The 20,000-nt window shown below is 34.6% G+C and overlaps 1 protein-coding gene across 8 annotated transcripts in view; it reads left to right on the top strand.

Annotated features, from left to right (window-relative positions):
• LOC106867486 (innexin unc-9) overlaps positions 1–20,000 on the top strand; it is a 956,248-nt gene that overhangs the window by 391,375 nt on the left and 544,873 nt on the right. For 7 of the 8 annotated variants that reach the window (XR_016240718.1, XM_089347514.1, XM_089347515.1 and 4 more), the window contains one exon: positions 19,368–19,623. The exons of the other annotated variant lie outside the window; for it this stretch is intronic. Coding sequence is in view for 3 of the 7 variants with exons in the window: in XM_089347514.1 (XP_089203640.1) it covers positions 19,607–19,623 (17 nt within the window). In the remaining 4 variants the exon portion in view is untranslated. The remainder of the gene's footprint in view (positions 1–19,367; positions 19,624–20,000) is intronic. 8 annotated transcript variants of the gene reach the window in all.

The following is a 20,000-nucleotide window of genomic DNA, read 5'->3' as shown; positions in this document are numbered from 1 at the left end:
ACTCACATAAACACACGCACACGCACACACACGCGCGCGCGCACGGTCGCCACTCGGTTATAGTTGGTGTCGATGAAGTAGCATTTGCAGGCAGAATATACTGCCACATGAGTGATTGAAAGCAAAACGAAAGAATACGAATAGGAAGCGGTTCCATTTAGATTAAGCAATATATTGGTATAGAGCAAATATTACCCCCCCCCCCTCTCATCACTAGCGCACACTTACCCTTTCTCTTTCTCTCCCTCGTTCACTCTCTCCTTTATAACGCATTGTTCTGTTTCAATGTATTCCAGAGAAATTGAAAGAAAATAATTTTACAGAATAGTCGGTAAATGAATTGCATGGTGCAGGGGAGATAATTGGGGAGAAAAGTTAGTTTAATATTGATTCGATCTGCATTATTTACGCTCCTGTATATTTCATCTGCCAATTATTTTTTATCCCTTCTACTCCCTTTGGAAACTGTGGGTCTTTTATTTTATGAAAGAATTGGTACATTAGCGTTCAAAATGTGTTCGAGATTGTTATTATGTCTCACCATGCTCCGAGTTCAAATTCTGGCAAGATGATATTCATTTGTCTTTCTGTGCTTTATAGTAAATCATCATCGTCATCATCATAATCATCGCTGCCGCCAGCGGCATGACCATCAATCGCAAAAGGCGGTCTATATTTATATATGTGATAACGAATTCTGACGTAGGGGAAGATGTATTCTAACGGCGCTTAATGAAAATGAATGACGTGTTTGTGTGAATCAGTGTTTGTGCGTGTGTGTGTGTGTGCATCCTTATATGCAAACGACTATATCCCTCCATTTATGTGTCAGCGTGCGTGCGTGTGCGTATGTTTATATAGAATGAGGAGTTTAGTTCACTGGTGATCTAAATGAATAGATACTCTGTGTAAGTGCTATAATTGGGGATCCGTAGTCGGCTTCCGAGTTTGCATGTATGTATTAGAGGACAACAAAAACCAACGCAGTACGTGTGTCTGAAGTCCTTTAGAATATTTAAATAAAGTAAGGTGAATTTGAGGCAATTAATTAAGGTGTTTCTGGGATCTACTAAGTGGTAGGTTAGCATCTCCGTACACTGGATAGCCCGTCATCAGAGACAAGGTGAGTATGTATGAAAGTTCTAGACAGGGAATTCACATATATGGATGAATGTGTAGAGATACTGCACAAATATTTGTGAGCATGAGAGTGGTGTGTGTATATGTGTATATGTGTGTGTGTGTGTGTGTGTGTGTGTGTGTTTGTGTGTGTGTGTGTGTGTGTGTGTGTGTGTGTGTGTGTGCCAGCGCGCGCGAGTATATATGTATGTGTGTGCCTCTCTGTTGTTTTCAAATTTATTTCAAATCTCGAGTTGATGGTCACGAAATCTTTTACTCACTCACTTGTTTCAGTCTTTAGCATGCGGCCATACTGGGGCATCACATTGAAGAATTTTAGTCGAATGAATAGATACCAGTGCTTTTCTTTTCTTTCTTTTTTTCTATATCACCCTTTTCCCGACCTAAACACACCAGCCTCGTCTGTTAAGCGGTGGTAGGGGACAAATAAAAACACAAGAATAAACACACAGATACATATAGAGAGATAACTGAGGGCTTCTTTCAGTTTCCATCCTCCAGATCCAGTGATTAGACTTTGGTTGGCCTGAGCCTATAGAAGACACTTGCCCAAGGAACTACGCGGCGTGAGAGAACTCTGAACCATGTGGTTGCGAGACAAACTCCTTACCTCACAGCCACACCTGCGCGTTTGCCAATTTTTCAAAAAAACACACATCTTAAAAATAAAGGGAATAAATGTTGTCGAATATGGATTTCTTCAAGTACGTTCATAGCTGTTGCAGTATACACGCACATACACACATATACACACGAGAAAAATATACAAGCACTTGTTTATGTAGGCGTGTACGTCAATGTGTGTATATGTGTGTGTGTAAATTAAGCAGTTGTTTAGCAATGTATCACTAAAAAGAAAAACTATAATTTTCATTAAATATGACAGAAGGTATAAGAAGACCTACAATGCTAGAAATAAGAGCTAAGTTGCTCTGATTCTGCAGTGAACGAACACAATTGTCTACATACTGACAGCGAACGTCGCTGTCAGTATGCATGTATACAAGCGTGTCTGTTGACTGCAGCATCAGAGTACTTAAGCTCTTATTTCTAGCATTGAAGGTGTTCTAACTACCTCTGTCGTATATATATATATATATATATATATATATATATATAGGGGGAGAGAGAGAGAGAGAGAGAGAGAGAGAGAGAGAGAGAGAGAGTGTGTGTGAGTGAGAGACACACACACACACACGCACATATGTATATACAGACCATAAGAATGTAAGAAGGTATGAGAAGTTAATATATTTATTTAACCACTGTACATTCTGAGGTTTAGACTCGTTCCACAGCCTTCTTCGTGTAACATTAATTTCAGTGTAACTGATTTTATTCATGTTAACATCTGCAAACGAAAAAAACAAATTAGGAGGGAAAATGGAGTTCAGTAATCAATGTATAAAAGAGGAGTGTAAATTTAGATATGTATGCTGTAAGTGTCGTGAAAAATAAGTTGAATCTAGGGATCATGGAAGAAAAAGAAGAATGATAGAAGATAAGTATCATGTAACTTTTAACACCGGAGGGATTTTTTGTATGATGAAAAAGTTTCTCTTGAATGTTGGAGTTATTTCTGGTGGACATGTAATATATTCGCATGCGTTAGACAACTGTGGGAGTGCAGAACCTTTGATTTTGTTGCAGAGCTGCAACATTAATGATGAGAAGACAGTAAAAGATTATTTCTAGTCAAGAATTCTGGTCCAAATGTTTAAAACATTGGAATCCTTTAAATTTACTGAAGGGTTTGGTGTTGAGAATATGTATACATACGAATATAAATGTACTAGAAGGTGTTGAAAAGTTCCTTGCCTTTTGGTAAAAAAAAAAAAAGCTGGAGGATCAGTTAATTATGGTTTCATTCAACATATTCCCCTTTTCCCCTCAGATTTACACACTTAAGCGGCGGTCCTTCAGGTTTTCTAAACCTGAACTCCGAATGTTGAGCCTTCGCAAGATACTTAAAGCCACACACACATAAATATATGTACATTCATATGTATGCATGTACGTATTCATGTATGTATATATGCATGCATGTATGTATGTATGTATGTATGTATGTATGTATTTATGTATGTATGTATGTACGTATAGGCATGGTTGTGAGGTAAGTTTGTTCCGAATCACACGGAGGGTTGCGGGTTCCGTTCCACCGCGTGGTATCTTAAGGAAGTGTCTTCTATCATAGCCCTGAACCCGACGAAAACCTTATGAGTGGATCTGCTAAACAGACACTGAAAGAAACTCGTCAATATATATATATATATAAAGTAGTTGTATACTGTCAACTTAACGTGACAGCCTCAATAAGGGAATCATACTACTGCCATTTAGCCCTGGGAAGCTGGACCGCTTCCTGTCGGCCTTGACACATTTCCTGTGTCCTTATGTTTACAAGGGGGAGACAAGCACCTCCACCCAGCCTAGACTGTATTCAGGGAAATGTTTCTGAGTTTTTGCTCGTCATCAGCCTGAATTAGCATGACTAAAATACAAAATGGGACAAGAACGCAAAACATCCAGACAGTAAGGTGATACAAAAAGGGACAACAAAACATTCAGATAGACGATACAAAGAAAACAAGGACGGGTCATTCAGAATATATATATATATATATATATATATATATATATATATATATATATATATATATATATATATATATATATATAGTCAATCCAAACATGAACAAGCAAGAAAAAACACGAAAACACAAGAACGCAAGGACGTGGAATAAGTACAGTGTTATTGGACGCTCAGGAAAGGAAAGAAAAGAAAGACGATTTTACGTTTCGAGCGGAGCTCTTCATCAGAAATATAGAAAAAGTCCACAGAAGGGAAGACGGAGAAAGAAAATCGCCAACGATATACACGTGGTCACATATTGAAATGACCGGAAGGGAACACACACGCACAGGGTGCAGTGAATAAACTGTCGTTTAAATTACGCAAAAATCAAAATAACACTGACATCTCATTTTATCAAATATATTTACCAACATTACATAAAAATATCTCGAAATACTAAAGAGTAAATTTGTTCAATAAAGTCGTCATTGGCTTCAACTACGGTCTAGAGATGATTTATGAATCTCCTGCAACTCTACTGGACGGTGCCCCAACATTTGCAGGCATAAAGTTTATCTTGTAATCTGGTTGGAGTAACTGCAGATTTCTCAATAGTTCAGTGTAGTTTTCTGTTTTTCACTGATTTTCAGTTTCATGTTAACACCCTCTCGGCAGCTGATTTCCCCAAATGTACACAGTTTCTCTTCTCGATCCCAAATCGTTATATCAGGTCTATTGTGTTTACATTTTCTTGAGGTTTTCAATGGGACATGCCACCAATATTCCTTTTATTATGCGTGACTATGGTTTCCACCATACTGTGGGTACTTATTTCTTTGCCTCCGGAGTTATCCTTTCGACGGATCTCGTTAAACAGTGCCCTAGCTGCGGCATAACGTCTCACCGTGGTATGTATGTATGTATGTATGTACGTATGTATGTATGTATGTATGTATATATATGTGTATGTATGTATGCATGTATGTGTGTATGTATATATGTATGTAGATGGGAATATATATGTATATTTGATATTAACGTTATGTCATATGAAACAATTTAACATTAAACTAATGGAGCATTTAGTACTTCTGAGGCTGTAAATTTATTAAATTTCAAAAGGAAAAGTTCGAGTGTGACCTCGAATTTTTGGCTTACCAAACTTCATATGTGACGAAGTTGTATGTCTAATGGTTCCTTTCTTGTATATTATTTGTTTAGCAATGAATGTTTTCTTGCGTACACTGTATCATGTACAGACAGACAGACAGATAGACAGACAGATAGATAGATAGATAGATAGATAGAAAGAGAGAGACAGACAGATAGCCAGGAGTCCATCTGTGTTTGTGTATGTGTGTCTGCGCATATGAGAGGCTGTGTGCATTGAGTGTACAATGTACAATCATATCAAGACGTAATTATTCTTCTTTCTCAGTATTAGTTGAAGATGAGTGAAAACAATGTACTAAAACATTGGCAGGGCAATAAAAGCAATTTCCTGTCAGTTAAAAAAGCCACAACGAATGATTAGATCAAATACAGAGCAAAGACTATGCTACATACATAGCATACTTTATATAGAATCTAATGTGTAATAGAGTGAAATATTTTGTAAGTGGGGATACCTTAGCGTATTTATATACACCGGTAAGTATGTATTGATGTTCATTTAGATTCTCATTGATGTGGTATGCTTATCTATCATCGGTGTTTCGCTGGCAGTAGGATCAAATATAGCTGTCTTTACACATCATAGTTTATTCTTTCCACCCAGATGGCTAGTAAGAGGGACGTGCCACCGGCTAGGTAAATATTCAAAATAGATAGTAATGCATGTATCACGAATGTACGAATATATGGCACCTGCGATTATACATACATGCATATGTAATATATATATATGCATATGTAATATATATATATATATATATATATGTATATATATATGTGTGTGTGTGTGTGTGTGTGTGTGTGTGTGTGTATGTATGTATGTATGTATGTATGTATGTATGTACGTACGTATGGATGGATGGATATGTATATATATGTGTATATATATATATATATATATATATATGTGTGTGTGTGTGTGTGTGTGTGTGTGTGTGTGTGTGTGTGTGTGTGTGTGTGTGTGTGTGTGTGAATGTATGTGTGTGTGTTTGTGTGTGTGAGCAGATTAAATGACTGTGGTAGATAGCTGGTAGATAGACAAAAAGTTGAATTCATATACAACTGGCAGCACATAAATATTGCTTCTATATATAAATGTTTCTTTTGTATACGCGTCGATACATGTGTGCCTTCGCGTGTGCATGTGTGGATGTATCTGTGGATGTATGTATGTTGTTGTGCAAAGAATAACCACATGCAAACATTTTGCTTTGTGTGAGGTGTTACAAAAACATAGCTTCGTAAAACTTTATTTGGCCTCCATACTGTTATCCAAACAAGAGTAATAAAATAACAAAAAAATTGAAATGTCGTTTCTTTCTTTTTGCTGTGTTTTTTCTATATCTCCGATCATTTCCAGAAATACTGAACTTTAAGCCAAATGATGAACTTATGTGTTCTATAATATATACATATATGTTTTGTATGTCATTCTCGTTGTCAAAGAGGTATTTTATAGTTGAACAAACTTGATGGAACAGATTCGTGGTAGAAGAAGATTCCTCGTCTTTTCCCAAACATATGCCCCTGTATCCCATTATCTAATGTTTACCAAACCGTAGGTTGTGATCTGAGGTATGTGTCGATAAATTTTGGCAAGACAAGTGACTAGAGAGAGAAAATGTCGATTGGCGTGTGTGTACGTAAGCTTAGTGCATATATATATATATATATATATATATATATATTGTACGTATATAAACTCTGAATCTATTTATGGCGGGCATGTAGATATATATATATATATATATATATATATATATATATATATATATATATATGTATATATATATGATGTGCATGCAAATACGTCTATTTTAGAAAGTTACAGTATGACATGTCTATTTTCTTATTTGTTTCATTAATCACATCAATGTTAAAAATCCGGGAAAATATATTTTGATTCCTCTCACTAAATAACTGAAGTCGGTTGCTTAATATCTGTTAAAAATAGACAAACAAAAACAATTGTGTTAAGGTGAAAAAGTGGAAATTATATTACAGACCACATTAATAATAACTTTGATGAACGAATGTTTAAATATTCTTTTTACTTACTGCCCTTTATGTGTATATTTGAGTATTTTCTCTAGAGAAATAAAACCATTTATATATAGTTCTTCAACAACAATCGACATTATATACATTAGATAGTATGTTTTTAGAAAGACAATTCCATTAAAAAGGTTACGAAAATGGTAAAATTGGTACAGTACATCTCCGAATCTAGTTTATACAGACAAAATTCTGACACAAACTAATATTCATTCACAGCAATAAATCTGTTTTCTTTTATTTCAACCGATCTTTTTTTTCTTTCATTTGACCATTATGTCGCCCATAGTTGCATTGTTAATTCGTCGACAATACCTTTGAAAATATTCAACTGCTCTAAATATTATTTAGTCAAAATGAAATGTGTTTTGTCGATATATTTTTCTTTAGTTGAACTGATATAATTGGTATTTATGTCAGTAAATGTGCTTTAGTTACGCATTTTAGCCGTCAGATTACCTTGAGAGAATATAAAATATATAAACAGCAACACTAAACGCTAGAATAATCCATAAGTTGTACGTTCATCTCAGCAAACTGAACCTTAGCTGTAATCTATTATAATGCTCTGATAGCAGCAATCGCAATCTTAACTATAATCTCTATCGCAATACTTCATGGTAAAAGGAATCCGATTCTATTGTTTAACTTGATATCTGCTCACTGATGTTTTCCCTCAATTTTGATTTGCATATTCAAATGCCGTCTCCATTATAAAATTGCGAGGAATGCAAATGTATTAGAACATTTAAAATCATTTTTTTATGCTGAAGTAGATCGCTTATATTTTCATGGTAATAACAATAAAATGCAATAGCTTCCCTGGGAACTGACACTCTACCTCGTTTTCGATTTCTGATTAAAGACAATTCCCTCCATTGACGTTGGAAATTCCATTGAGAAATGTTTGAATGACAATCAATCACATTATCCATTACAAATAAATCCATAGTCAAATGGATAATACGAAAGATTGTTTATACTGCCAATGAATTTAACAATTCCACTTTGAAATCTTATAAATCTAACAATCGGAATATTCTAAAAGTTACGGGAATGCAGAAACTAGAACCTAGTTGCATTAAAAAGGTTGAAGGAGGAAATATATATATATTTCAAATTATTTTAAACAACATCTAAGTGATTTACTGTACAAATATAATGTAATCTACTTTATTACCTCACATGCCAAATAAAATGCAATAATGTCTTCCTTTAAGTAAAAGTGAAATGGCTCAGTGTAATCCGTTGTGAACTACACCCTGGTTTTAGATTCTATATAAATTAATTAAAACTTAATCCCAAATATATAACTATTACTTTACAATGGAATTTTGTTTAAAGTTGTATATATATGTGGTTATATATACAAGTGTGTATGTGTGTCTGCGAGTGTTTATGTGTGTGCGCGTGTACATGTGTGTGTCTACGTGTGCGTGCGTGCGAGTATTATGTGTGTACGTGTGTATATAAATAAATATATATATATATATATGTGTGTGTGTGTGTGTGTGTGTGTGTGTGTGTGTGTGTGTGTGTAAGAAACTAAATGTATATAATTCTACATTTCAAATTATTTGCGTCTCGATAAAAAAAAATCGCATAGGAAATGATTCAATTCAAATAGCATTGACATCCGGAAATTTTTCTTGCAAGTTTCCGCAGTAAAATACTTCCAATGATTGACGTACATAAAAATAGAATTATATAAAATGTATAGCACATAACAAAATGAACAAATATTTTGTCTGTGATAAAGTAGGTTTTTTTTCTGCTTTTGTGTTATTTAATTTCTAATTATTTTGTATTTATTTACAAAACATAAAACAAGTTTGTGAGAGATAAAGTTGTAAATTAGATAAGAAAATTACCGTTCATTAAATTATATTGTAGATATTCATTATTTTGACTTAAATTAATTAATAATGCTATAATTTAAACAATTGAAAGCAACAAATTTGTAATCGAAGATATCGTCTCTCCAATCATTTTGTCGCATAATATTGTTTCCTTTTCATTCGTGTTTAAAACAAAACTTGACTCAGTTCATAACTTGTTTATGATTTAGGTAAAAATTTCAGAATGGAAACGTAAATATAAAAGAAAAGGACCAAAGGATAAAGAAATACTACTTTGTCACGCACTCCATAAATCTATTTCCCTACCAGCAATTGGAAATTACTACACGCGGAGGTACCCATAGTCATCATTAGACAACATATTTCACGCAGTCGTTTATTTTTTTTTGTAATAAATTCGAACATTTCTACGTTTGTTTAAGCGTCGAACTATGAACTTCTGTTTGACTTTGGTAGGAGATTTAAGCTCCGTCACACACTTTTGCTTGTCTTATCTTGGGGTGTTTTCTTTACGCTTATATTTGTGGTATGGCGGTGTGTATTTTCATTCCTTTTTTTCTCTTTTTTGTTCATTCCTCACTCTCCCACTACCTGCCATCTATCTTTACTTTCCACGTCTTCATAATCAGATAATCAAAGTTAGGCGGCGCTGCTAGATAAGGCAGGTATAAGTATCCTTTGGTTTTCTAACCAGCTCCTGCTGCCATAGAAACTACAGCCGCCGACTACTGCTATTGTTACTACGATTTTTATTTAGCATTTCCGGCCCTTCGGGGTAGAAAGCACTTAAATAACAATTACTCCCACAAGAGTAGTAGCTGCGCCTACTATTCTCTGCCACGGCCCATAAAGATTTCTGTCGACTGCGTTTGGAGAATAGAATTCTGGAATGGTTTTGTAGTTTTGCAGAGTCATCATCACTTGTATGTCAATACATACCCTCGTTCGATCACATAATTGTCAAAAATCAATTTCAGTATTGACCACAAATCCATATTGTGCAACGAAGTTGACCACCGTCCAGAAGTTTATGTCCCCATACATGTCATTGACCCACGTGTTATTTGTTTCAAATATTGTCTGTTTAGTTTATGGATTGGCAAGTATATGAATCAGTTACTGATCTTATCTGTTCGAACTCTCTACGAGTTTTAATATAGTATATATCATGCAATACGCTCACCTTCATCCGGTGTAACTTGTATTCCACGTATCATCGAGAGCTGTTTTTAGCTGTTCCTTAGAGGGCACAAAGAAAGCTGTTATGGCTTTGGCAATGCACAGATTAGTCACCTTCCTTGTCCTGCATTGCACGCTTATGTGACAATTTCATGTAGAAAATAGCTATGTTGACATAAAATGTTGTCGCTGGAACATTTTTTAGCTAAATATTAAATGTTCAAAGTGCGTCTATTATATAAATTAGGAAAGATGAAACTATTTCTACATTCAAATTTCCAACGTTACTTTTATTTGATAAATGAAAGTGTGCATGAGTGCGCGCGCGTGTATGTCTGTGTGTTTGTGTGTGTGTGCGTGTGCGTGTGTATGTGAACACGCCTGCGTGTATGTGAGTTTTGCCTCATTGTTGTTTTTGTAAAACGTCTCAATTGTACCGTTCTCGTACAAATCTCCATAAAAATGTCTACCTCGTACATACATTTATTTTGCTGTTTATGTGAATTATCTGTATTTTTATCCAGTACTTTTGAACTCCGTAAAAACTCATATACTTTCATGATTTCGATTAGGTGGGCGTTATGTATCATCACATGACACAATTGTGTAGAGAAGAACTAAAAATAAAATAAGGATGTAACGACTACTATATATAGCCATACATCCAGCTCTCTATATGGAAATGAGTACCCATATAAATCTTGCCCACAAATAGAGAATATCAACGAATGATCTGAAAACAGGTCAGAACAACATGCGCAAGAACACTTCGTTACTGGCTACAAGGCCTTTCACATATGTGCTCTTACGTAATAATAATAATAATAATAATAATAATAATAATAATAATAATAATAATAATAATAATAATAATAATAATAATTTTTTATGTATGTTATATATATTTGTAATTCCTGGTGTTTTTGTTATGTATTTTTCTGAATATTTTTTTATTATACCTAAAACACCTACTATGATAGGAAACAATTCCTATCATAGTAGGTGCCTTAGGTATAATAAAAAAAAATATTCAGACAAATACATAACAAATAAACCAGGACTTACAAATATATATAACATACAGAAAATTGCACTACTGGGCACTGCACACATCCTACGCAAAACACTTTCAATACAGTAACCATAAGAGCATCACAGCAAACCACAGCACATACCCAAGGCACACAGAGCTGCGCTCGGTAGTGAAGTAGAAGCACGCTATAAAAATAAAACCAATGAATAATAATAATAATAATAATAATAATAATAATAATAATAATAATAATAATAATAATAATAATAATAATAATAATAATAATAATAATAGTCATCAATGCAGCACCAACAGCAGAAGAAGTGAAGGAATTTTGGAAAGAAATATGGTTGGCAAAGAAACAACATCAGAAAAGGTCTATTAAAGCAACGAACTCAGCACCTGAACGACGCTGGACCCCTATAACAACTGAAGGGGTCATCCAGGCACTGCAAAAACTAAGCAACTGGAAGGCACCGGACACGATAAGATCCCCAATTTCTGGTTAAAATATCTGACAAGAACACACAAAAAGCAGGCTGAGAAATTTAATAACATACTAGCAGAGTCAGTGACAGTGCCTGAATGGCTCGCAAAAGGGAAAAAAATTTTATATCCCCAAATCCATTGAAACGGTAAATCCACAAAATTACAGACCAATAACTTGTCTCCCTACAATTTACAAAGCCTTTACTGCAATAAGATCGCAGAGAATGAGCAAGCATCTGGAAGAAAAACAACCTGTTTCCAGAAGAAAAAAATGGATGTTGCAAGAGCATATAGGGCTGTAAAGATTAACTAATGATCAATAAAGTCATAACTAAAGACAGCTGCAGAAAGAAGAAAGGTCTAAATATGACCTGGATGCATTATCGAAAGGCTTTTGATAGTATTCCCCACACATCGATCCTAGAAAAACTAGCCATGAACAAGGTAGCACCAATAATCATAAAATATATAAAACACTCTATGAATAAATGGCAGACAGTGCTACAGCTTCAAACTAAAGAGGGACTTATAAAAACCAAAGCCATCCCCATAAGAAGTGGAATATTCTAGGGAGACACGCTCTCTCCACTCTTTTTTTTTTTTTTTTTGCTTGGCACTGACACCTTTATTTGACATGCTAAACAGAACTGGATTCGAATACAACTGTTACGGCAAAACAATCAGCCACCTCTTATATATGGATGACCTAAAACTGTACGCTACAAATGATAAAGAGCTGGAAACATTACTTGCAGACAGTACATGGATTTACCAAAGAAATAAATATGAAATATAGCTTAGGAAAATGTGCCAAAGCAACCTTGAAAAGAGGAAAATGGCTCAGCGTAACAACATCACACTAGATAAAGCAAATGAAATACGGGAATTAGACCAAAAGTAGACATATAAGTATTTAGGAATCAATGAACTAGATACGATACAACACAGACACAAATGAAAGAGAAAATAAGGACAGAATACTTTAGACGAGTTAGATTAATACTGAAAACAGAGCTCAATGCAAAAAAAACAAAACAAGATAAGAGGTATCCACACTTTAGCCGTCCCAGTTATAAGTTACAGCTACAACATCCTTAACTGGACATTAAAAGACCTAATCAAAATAGACAAGAAAACAAGAAAAATAATAACAGGAATTAGGATGCACCGTCCAAAATCTGACATAGAAAGGTTATATATACAACGTATAGAAGGTGGTAGAGGCCTTGTACAGCTAGAAAACTATTACAAAATAACCAACATAGGAATTTTAAAAATGCTTACTTCAGAAGCAAGGAAAACTAATACAAATAGTCACAAAACACGAACAAGACAAAACCTGTTTACTGCAAGTGCTCCACCCTTATTGCAGCCCCTATTTGTTCCACCTACTTCTCGAAAATTTTTGCTCACTGTTCCCACGGCTCCGACAATTATTGGTAGTACTGCTACCGTTTTCATCGACTATAACTGCTTAATTTCCCAAGCTAACCTGTCATATCTCTCGACTTCTTTTTCTTCCTTATCGCATACCTTGTTGTCAGCTGGGCATGGTATATCTATGACCCAGCATAGTTTGTTTTCTTTCTCAATTAAGAATATGTCTGGCTTCCTATTCTCTATCTCATGGTCGGACTGAATCATAAAATCCCATAAGATCTTTGCATTTTTATTTTCAACGATGCCTTCGGGTTTGTAGTCGTACCAATTTTTTGATCTGTCAACTCCATAATTGTTGCAATGTGTCCAATGGACAAGCCTGGCTATATTGTCGTGGCGTCTCTTATATTCCTTCTGGGCTAGTGGCGTACACTGGCTGGTAATATGCCATATGTTTTGACCATTTTGTCCACAAATTCTGCACTTTTCACTTTCTGGTGTGTTGTCTATTCTGTATTTAATATAGTTTGTTCTTAGTGCTTGCTCTTGGGCAGCACAGATTAGAGCCTCCGTTTCCGGTTTTAAATCACTTTTAGTCATCCACAGCTATCTTTTTTCTCTGTCTGTCTAATCTTCAATATCCCTATTAAATTGTCCTTGCATTCTTTTCTTTACCCACATATTTTCAGTTTCATTCGCTTTCAATTGCTTGTACAGTCCTTTATCTTTGCAATCTTTCATCCTACAGAAGCCTGACCTTCTTACTTCTAGTAATAGCGGTTCTGTGGCACTTTTACATACCATGCTATGTTGTTGTCTTCTGCTCTAACGCTGTGTTCGCATCCAATAAGTCATTTTTCCCCTCTTTTCTTCGTACATACAGTTTGTTTGTGTCACTTTTGGAGTAGAGTGTCCTATATCTAGTTAGCAACATCCTTGTCTTTCTGTCTAAACTGTTTACTTCGTCTACTGTCCATGCGATTACCCCTGCTCCATATCTAAGGAGTGAAACCGTCCAGGTGTTAATAGCTTCAATCTTATTCCGTCCGTTTAATTCCGACTTAAAGATCCGTCTCAGTCTGAGCAAGTACTCCACCTTAAATTTTTCTGTCATATCTCTCTCCATCAATTTATTCATTTCCAAAATCCCCAAGTACTTATAGCCCGTCTCTTCTATCTGCTTCATAACCTCCCCCGACGGTATCGTTAGCCCGTCCATATATTTGATTTTGCCTCTATTCAAGACTAACACACCACACTTTCTCAGTCCGAATTCCATTCTGATATCAGCGCTGAAGGTATACACCATATCAACGAGGGAACTGACTTGGGTTTCATCTTTATTATTATTATTATTATTATTATTATTAATGATAATAATAATAATAATAATAATAATAATAATAATAATAATAATAATAATAATAATAATAATAATAATAATAACAATAATAATTATTATGATAATGATAATAATAATACTACTATTAGAACTCAATTATAATACTTAGAGTGTATGTCGTGGTTTACGTCTCTGTCAACACTGACTGAGCAGACTCTCTTCAAAGCAAGTCCGGTACTTATTACTATTTAAACATGTTTGGACGTCGTTATTTTTTCTTAATTTAAGATGGGAGAGTGATTGATTTCAGGTTGACTTGTCATCCATTTTTAGCAAATCTCTGTAAACATAGAGAATTCGTCATCGCTTCGTAATGGAGTATGAATATTATAAAATATACAAAATATAACAACTGTATCTTTCTATAGTTACATCCGCCACCGTATAATTATGTAATACAATGTTATATATATATACATAGATATATTCTTATATATATATATATATATATATATATATATATATATATATACGTATATATATATTTATATATATATATATATACGTATATATATATTATATATATATATATATATATATATATATATATATATATATATATATATATATATATATATATATATATATATATATATACATATTCACATATATATATATATATATATATATATATACATACGTATGTGAGTGTTATTTTCACTTTTTAAATTATTTCAAGTCTTTTTGTAAAGGAGTTGGTTTCTATTGTGCATGGCCATTGGAATTTGATCATGCCTTTGTTGATAATAATGGTGATGTGTGTGTGTGCACGTGTGTGTGCATCTGTGTGTTCGCACGCGCGCGCTTATATGTTAGTATCAGTGTCTAAATGTAGTTGTATGTGAGAGGAATATCGTATTTTTACATTCCAGTTTTTAGATTTATCAGGATTTATGATATTTTCCTATTTTCGCATGCAATGTATGGATGTATGGTGTATGAAATGTGTGAATATACACGTTTACTTATATGTGCATTTATGCATATCCATCCATCCATCCATCCATCCAAAAATATATACATACATACACTAGCTCTTTCTCTCTCTCTTTCTCTTTGTGTTTCTCTTCCCTATCTCTCCACTCTATCTTACTCTTTCTTTCTCTCACTGCCGTGTTTTACTACACCTCAACTACTGTGGAAACGTAGAGAGACAGAGATAGCTAAGGAGAGACAGACATTGCAAGAGAGTGAGAGACAGAGAGAGAGACAGAGAGATAGAGAGACAGAGAGAGAGACAGACAGAGAGACAGAGAGAGAGAGAGACAGAGAGAGACAGAGAGAGAGACACATAGAGAGCGACACAGAGAGAGAGACAGAGAGAGAGACAGAGAGAGAGAGAGACAGAGAGAGAGAGAGAGACAGAGAGAGAGAGACAGAGAGAGAGAGATAGAGAGAGACAGAGAGAGAGACAGAGAGAGAGACAGAGAATGTGTTATTGAGAGGGTGTTAGAAAGAAAGTGATGGTGGGAAAAGAGGGGAAAAGATAGACAGAATCATAGATTTATAAACAGAGAGTTTGTGTGGGTAGTTGGCAAGCGGGAGAGAAAGGGGACGGGCGAAAAGGAGATGATATCGATATGGTAAGAGAGTAACTATAAAATGTTAAATAAGCAACATTTTACAAAAATGTAAATTGCTGTGCAATTATTTGAACGTCTCATTGTTGTGCCATTAGATAAATCTATGTTAGAAACATGGATTATAGCTTATTAACACATTTTCCTTACAATAGAATCGATATATATACAGGATACATGCAACATATATTTAAATATTCAAGCGTCGGCGTGGGGATGTTAATGCTTCAGATATTTGTTTTGCACCTATCGGATGCCAGTTTCGATCCCGCCGCGTTATTCATTGAACAAGCATTGTGCACCATAATCTTGAGCTGGACAAATCCTTCCGGCCGAAGTTTGGAAGGAGGAAGGTCTCTGAATTTAACATATTTAAATTAGTTTGCAAAGAAAAACCTAATTTGTAATTTCTCAAAGAAATATGAAAGTATATTTCTAAATATCCATTTATAATCCACGCTTTTATGACATAACTAAATAAATTATGTTATGCCTTCCTCTGGATATCATCAAGCTGATATATTCACTATGTTGTTTGGATTTTAATAAGAAACCTCCGCTACTAACTTTCGAATGGACTTACTACCGCTACTAACTTATTGGACTTAAGGTGATGATAAGTGAATTGGGATTAATCTAAATATGGCGATATTATTCTGTTCGTTATCTCAAGGTACCACAAATTCTATTGTTAAAACAAAGCGTCTAATTTCAAATCTGCACTGAAACATTTTTTATTAAACATACACATGCAACCACATATACAATATTATCCGCCTTCATGAAGTACTTCTGTGGGAAAGCATATATTTACTGTTTCTGGATAACATCTGATCTACGAGATGAGATGAGATAGACTTCATGAATCCATCAGTTAATGGTGTTCTCAAACGCGTCGTATTTAAGCTTATATATCAATTAGATTTCGGGCTTGTAGTTTCAAATATTCACGTCCTATCACACTTCTGTATACGTATGTATATACCACATATCTTTTTACGCTACATGTGTTTTTATGCTACACTTAGTCTTACACCTGAGGTATTCTTATCCTAGATCAATTTTTACACCAAAATAATTCGTACATCACATGCATTCTTAGACGACATGCATTACGAGATGTACAAATGTCTCGTCTCTATCATATAATCATTAGATAGAAAGAAAGATAGATAGATAGATAGATAGATAGATAGATAGATAGATAGATAGATAGATAGATAGATAGATAGATGGATGGATGGATGGATGGATGGATGGATGGATGGATGGATGGATGGATGTTTGGACGGACGGACGGACGGACAGACAGACAGACAGACAGACAGACAGGCAGACAGACAGACAGACAGATAGATAGATAGATAGATAGATAGATAGATAGATAGATAGATAGATAGATAGATACCACGTCTCTAGAAACTTACTTAAAATAGGCTGATGTCCTGTATCATTACTCAAATTTTATCCATACGCACAATCGTTCAGCCTACGAATTGAGCCATCAGCTTTTTCCGTGTGCGCATATGTGCGTTTACACACTACATATATATATTCTGCCTCTTTATTGCTTCAAATCCCTTTAACGTTTTCGTGTCTATGATGATGACAATTATAACACATAGAGTCGGTTAGTATATATATATATATATATATATATATATATATATATATATATATATATATATATATATGCAGGAGTATTGTCATGACTGGAGTTGTGAGCACATTCGTGAAATTTCTTTATGTATATATTTGTCTGTTTATCTTTGTTGTTTGTCTATTTGTACGGATGTACGTGGGTGCCTCTCACTCAGTATTTCTCTCTCTCTCTCTCTCTCTCTCTCTCTCTCTCTCTCTCTCTCTCTCTCTCTCTCTCTCTCCCCTCTTCCTCTCTCTCTCTCTCTCTCTCTCTCTCTCTCTATCTCTGGCTGTGTTTGGGTTGCCATTGTTGTTGTGTTTGTTTGTAGGGCGCTATGAAATGACCTAGGAATCCATGAATGGTTGTCTACTTTTATCCTATGTTTGCCACTCAAATAAACTTTACGTATATATAGAAGGTTCATCATGTTCTATTTAGTGTCACATATAAAACAGCTGGAGCTGAGGGTGGATCCCTTTTTTAATGAAGACTTTACTTAAGAAAATGTCCTATTTACTCGTTTACTTACGACATTCACGTTTAATTAGATTTAATGAATAAATATCTTTTATAATCTCTTACCAAATGATAGTTTCCACTTAATTTGATTAAATTTGATTCGAATACCCCGGCATGGATGATATTTTCTATGAGAAAGGCATGACTGTAGAATTCTAGAGAAAACATGAGTTTAATCTATCTTAAAACGTTCAGTTACATGTTTTAATATTTATCATTTTAATGGTGTTGTTTTATCAAATTGTCTTATATTTTATATCATATCTTCTCAGCTTTAGCCTCACTATCGTTTTCCTTATTCATCTTTATATGGTATACATATTTAATATAAATACATAAATGCATTCCGCCTACCCATTTTTCATATTTTCCTCATAGCTGTGCTAAGCTTACTCATAAATCTTTATCTATGTTTTTGCATTTACATTTTAATCATCTTCTAGCTTTCATTATTTTATATTAATTTACACAACCTTCTCTTTATTATTAATTAACACATTTTACTACTCTACTGATCATCCTTCTTTTTCTCATTCATTATTTGTATTATTCCATTCGTTTCTATCAAATATAAACACTTTTCGTTCTACTTTTCTTTCATCTTCTACTCCTTACTCCATATTCTTTTCCCCCGTCTCCCGCTCTATAACCCACCTCTCTCCTCACAATTTTCTTCTTTTACAAGAATTGTTCTTGTCTCTGGTTTTGTCTCTTTGCTCTTTAAGAATAATTTCAATTCTCATTTTTTCCTCATTAATTATCTCAATTATTTTTGTCATTATATTTTTCTCTCATTATTCCTTTCGCCATATTGTGATTGTTCTTCAACACTTTTCCTATTTTTATTCTCATCGTTACCCAATCACCCCTTTCTAAATATTACTTTTACACATAAAGCATTTCCAATAATGTATGGAAATTATATTTAATTTATCAAACCACTTCTGCACATCCATCTATCGCTATATTAGAAAAAAAATCATTATCAGTAATTTGTGATACCCGCATCATCCTTGCTTCCTGTGTGTCTTTTCCTTTGTACATTAAGTTGTATATTTTAGTGTATGTGATTTTTTTTGTTCCTTGTACAACGTTTAACCAATTTACCCTTGTTACTAACCTTCAATGATCCATTTGTAGCTCATCCTTTTCATTGCTAACCGCTTTGTCGTACCTAGTTGTTCCTTTTTTTAGTTGTTTTCCTCGTGAACGTCACCAGAATCGTGTTTCCTTAAAAAACCGTTGGGTCCATAACTAGATGCTTACCAAAACTTACCTGTCTCCAGGTACGGTGCCGTCATCTTGAAATCCAACTCAGTCCGTCTTATTGAATTACAGAGACAACATGGAGAAGGGGAGCAGAAAATGCTTGTGAAACATGAGAAGCTGGGAATCTTTTACTGGCATCACATTGAGTCTCCTCCTCCAACAATTACCCACACTTCAAGACCTGGTGCTACCGCCTCCGTCGCCGCCGCTTACATTGGACTACTTCTTCTCCTTCTGCTAATGCAGGGCCACCCATACTGCTGTGTGTTCATTCAATGAGTCATCCAGTCTGATAGCTGCTCACCAATATGCCCTCCTCCAGGCAGTAAGCACGCCTTCCTTACTTATATGTTCCCAGACAATTTTAAAATCTATTGACAAATTATTTCACACCAGATACATTAATCTCTCTCTCTCTTGTTTTAACTTTACTGTCTGTCTATCTTTCTGTCTACATATCTATCTATATATTTTAATATCTGTCCTTAGATAAGCATACTCATGCACAAACACGCACACACACACACACACACACACACACACACACACACACATACACACGCACACACACACAGAGGAACAGACACACAATTACACACACACACATGTATACATGCAGGCATACATACCTACATTCATATATACATACATGTATATATATGTGTATACACATACATACATACATACATATATACATACTCC

Source organism: Octopus bimaculoides, chromosome 2 (genome assembly GCF_046866305.1).
Source record: "Octopus bimaculoides isolate indiv1 chromosome 2, ASM4686630v1, whole genome shotgun sequence".
Lineage (NCBI taxonomy): Eukaryota > Metazoa > Mollusca > Cephalopoda > Octopoda > Octopodidae > Octopus > Octopus bimaculoides.
The sequence above is the reverse complement of the archived record's forward strand: the minus strand, read 5'-3'. Positions and strand labels throughout refer to the sequence as shown.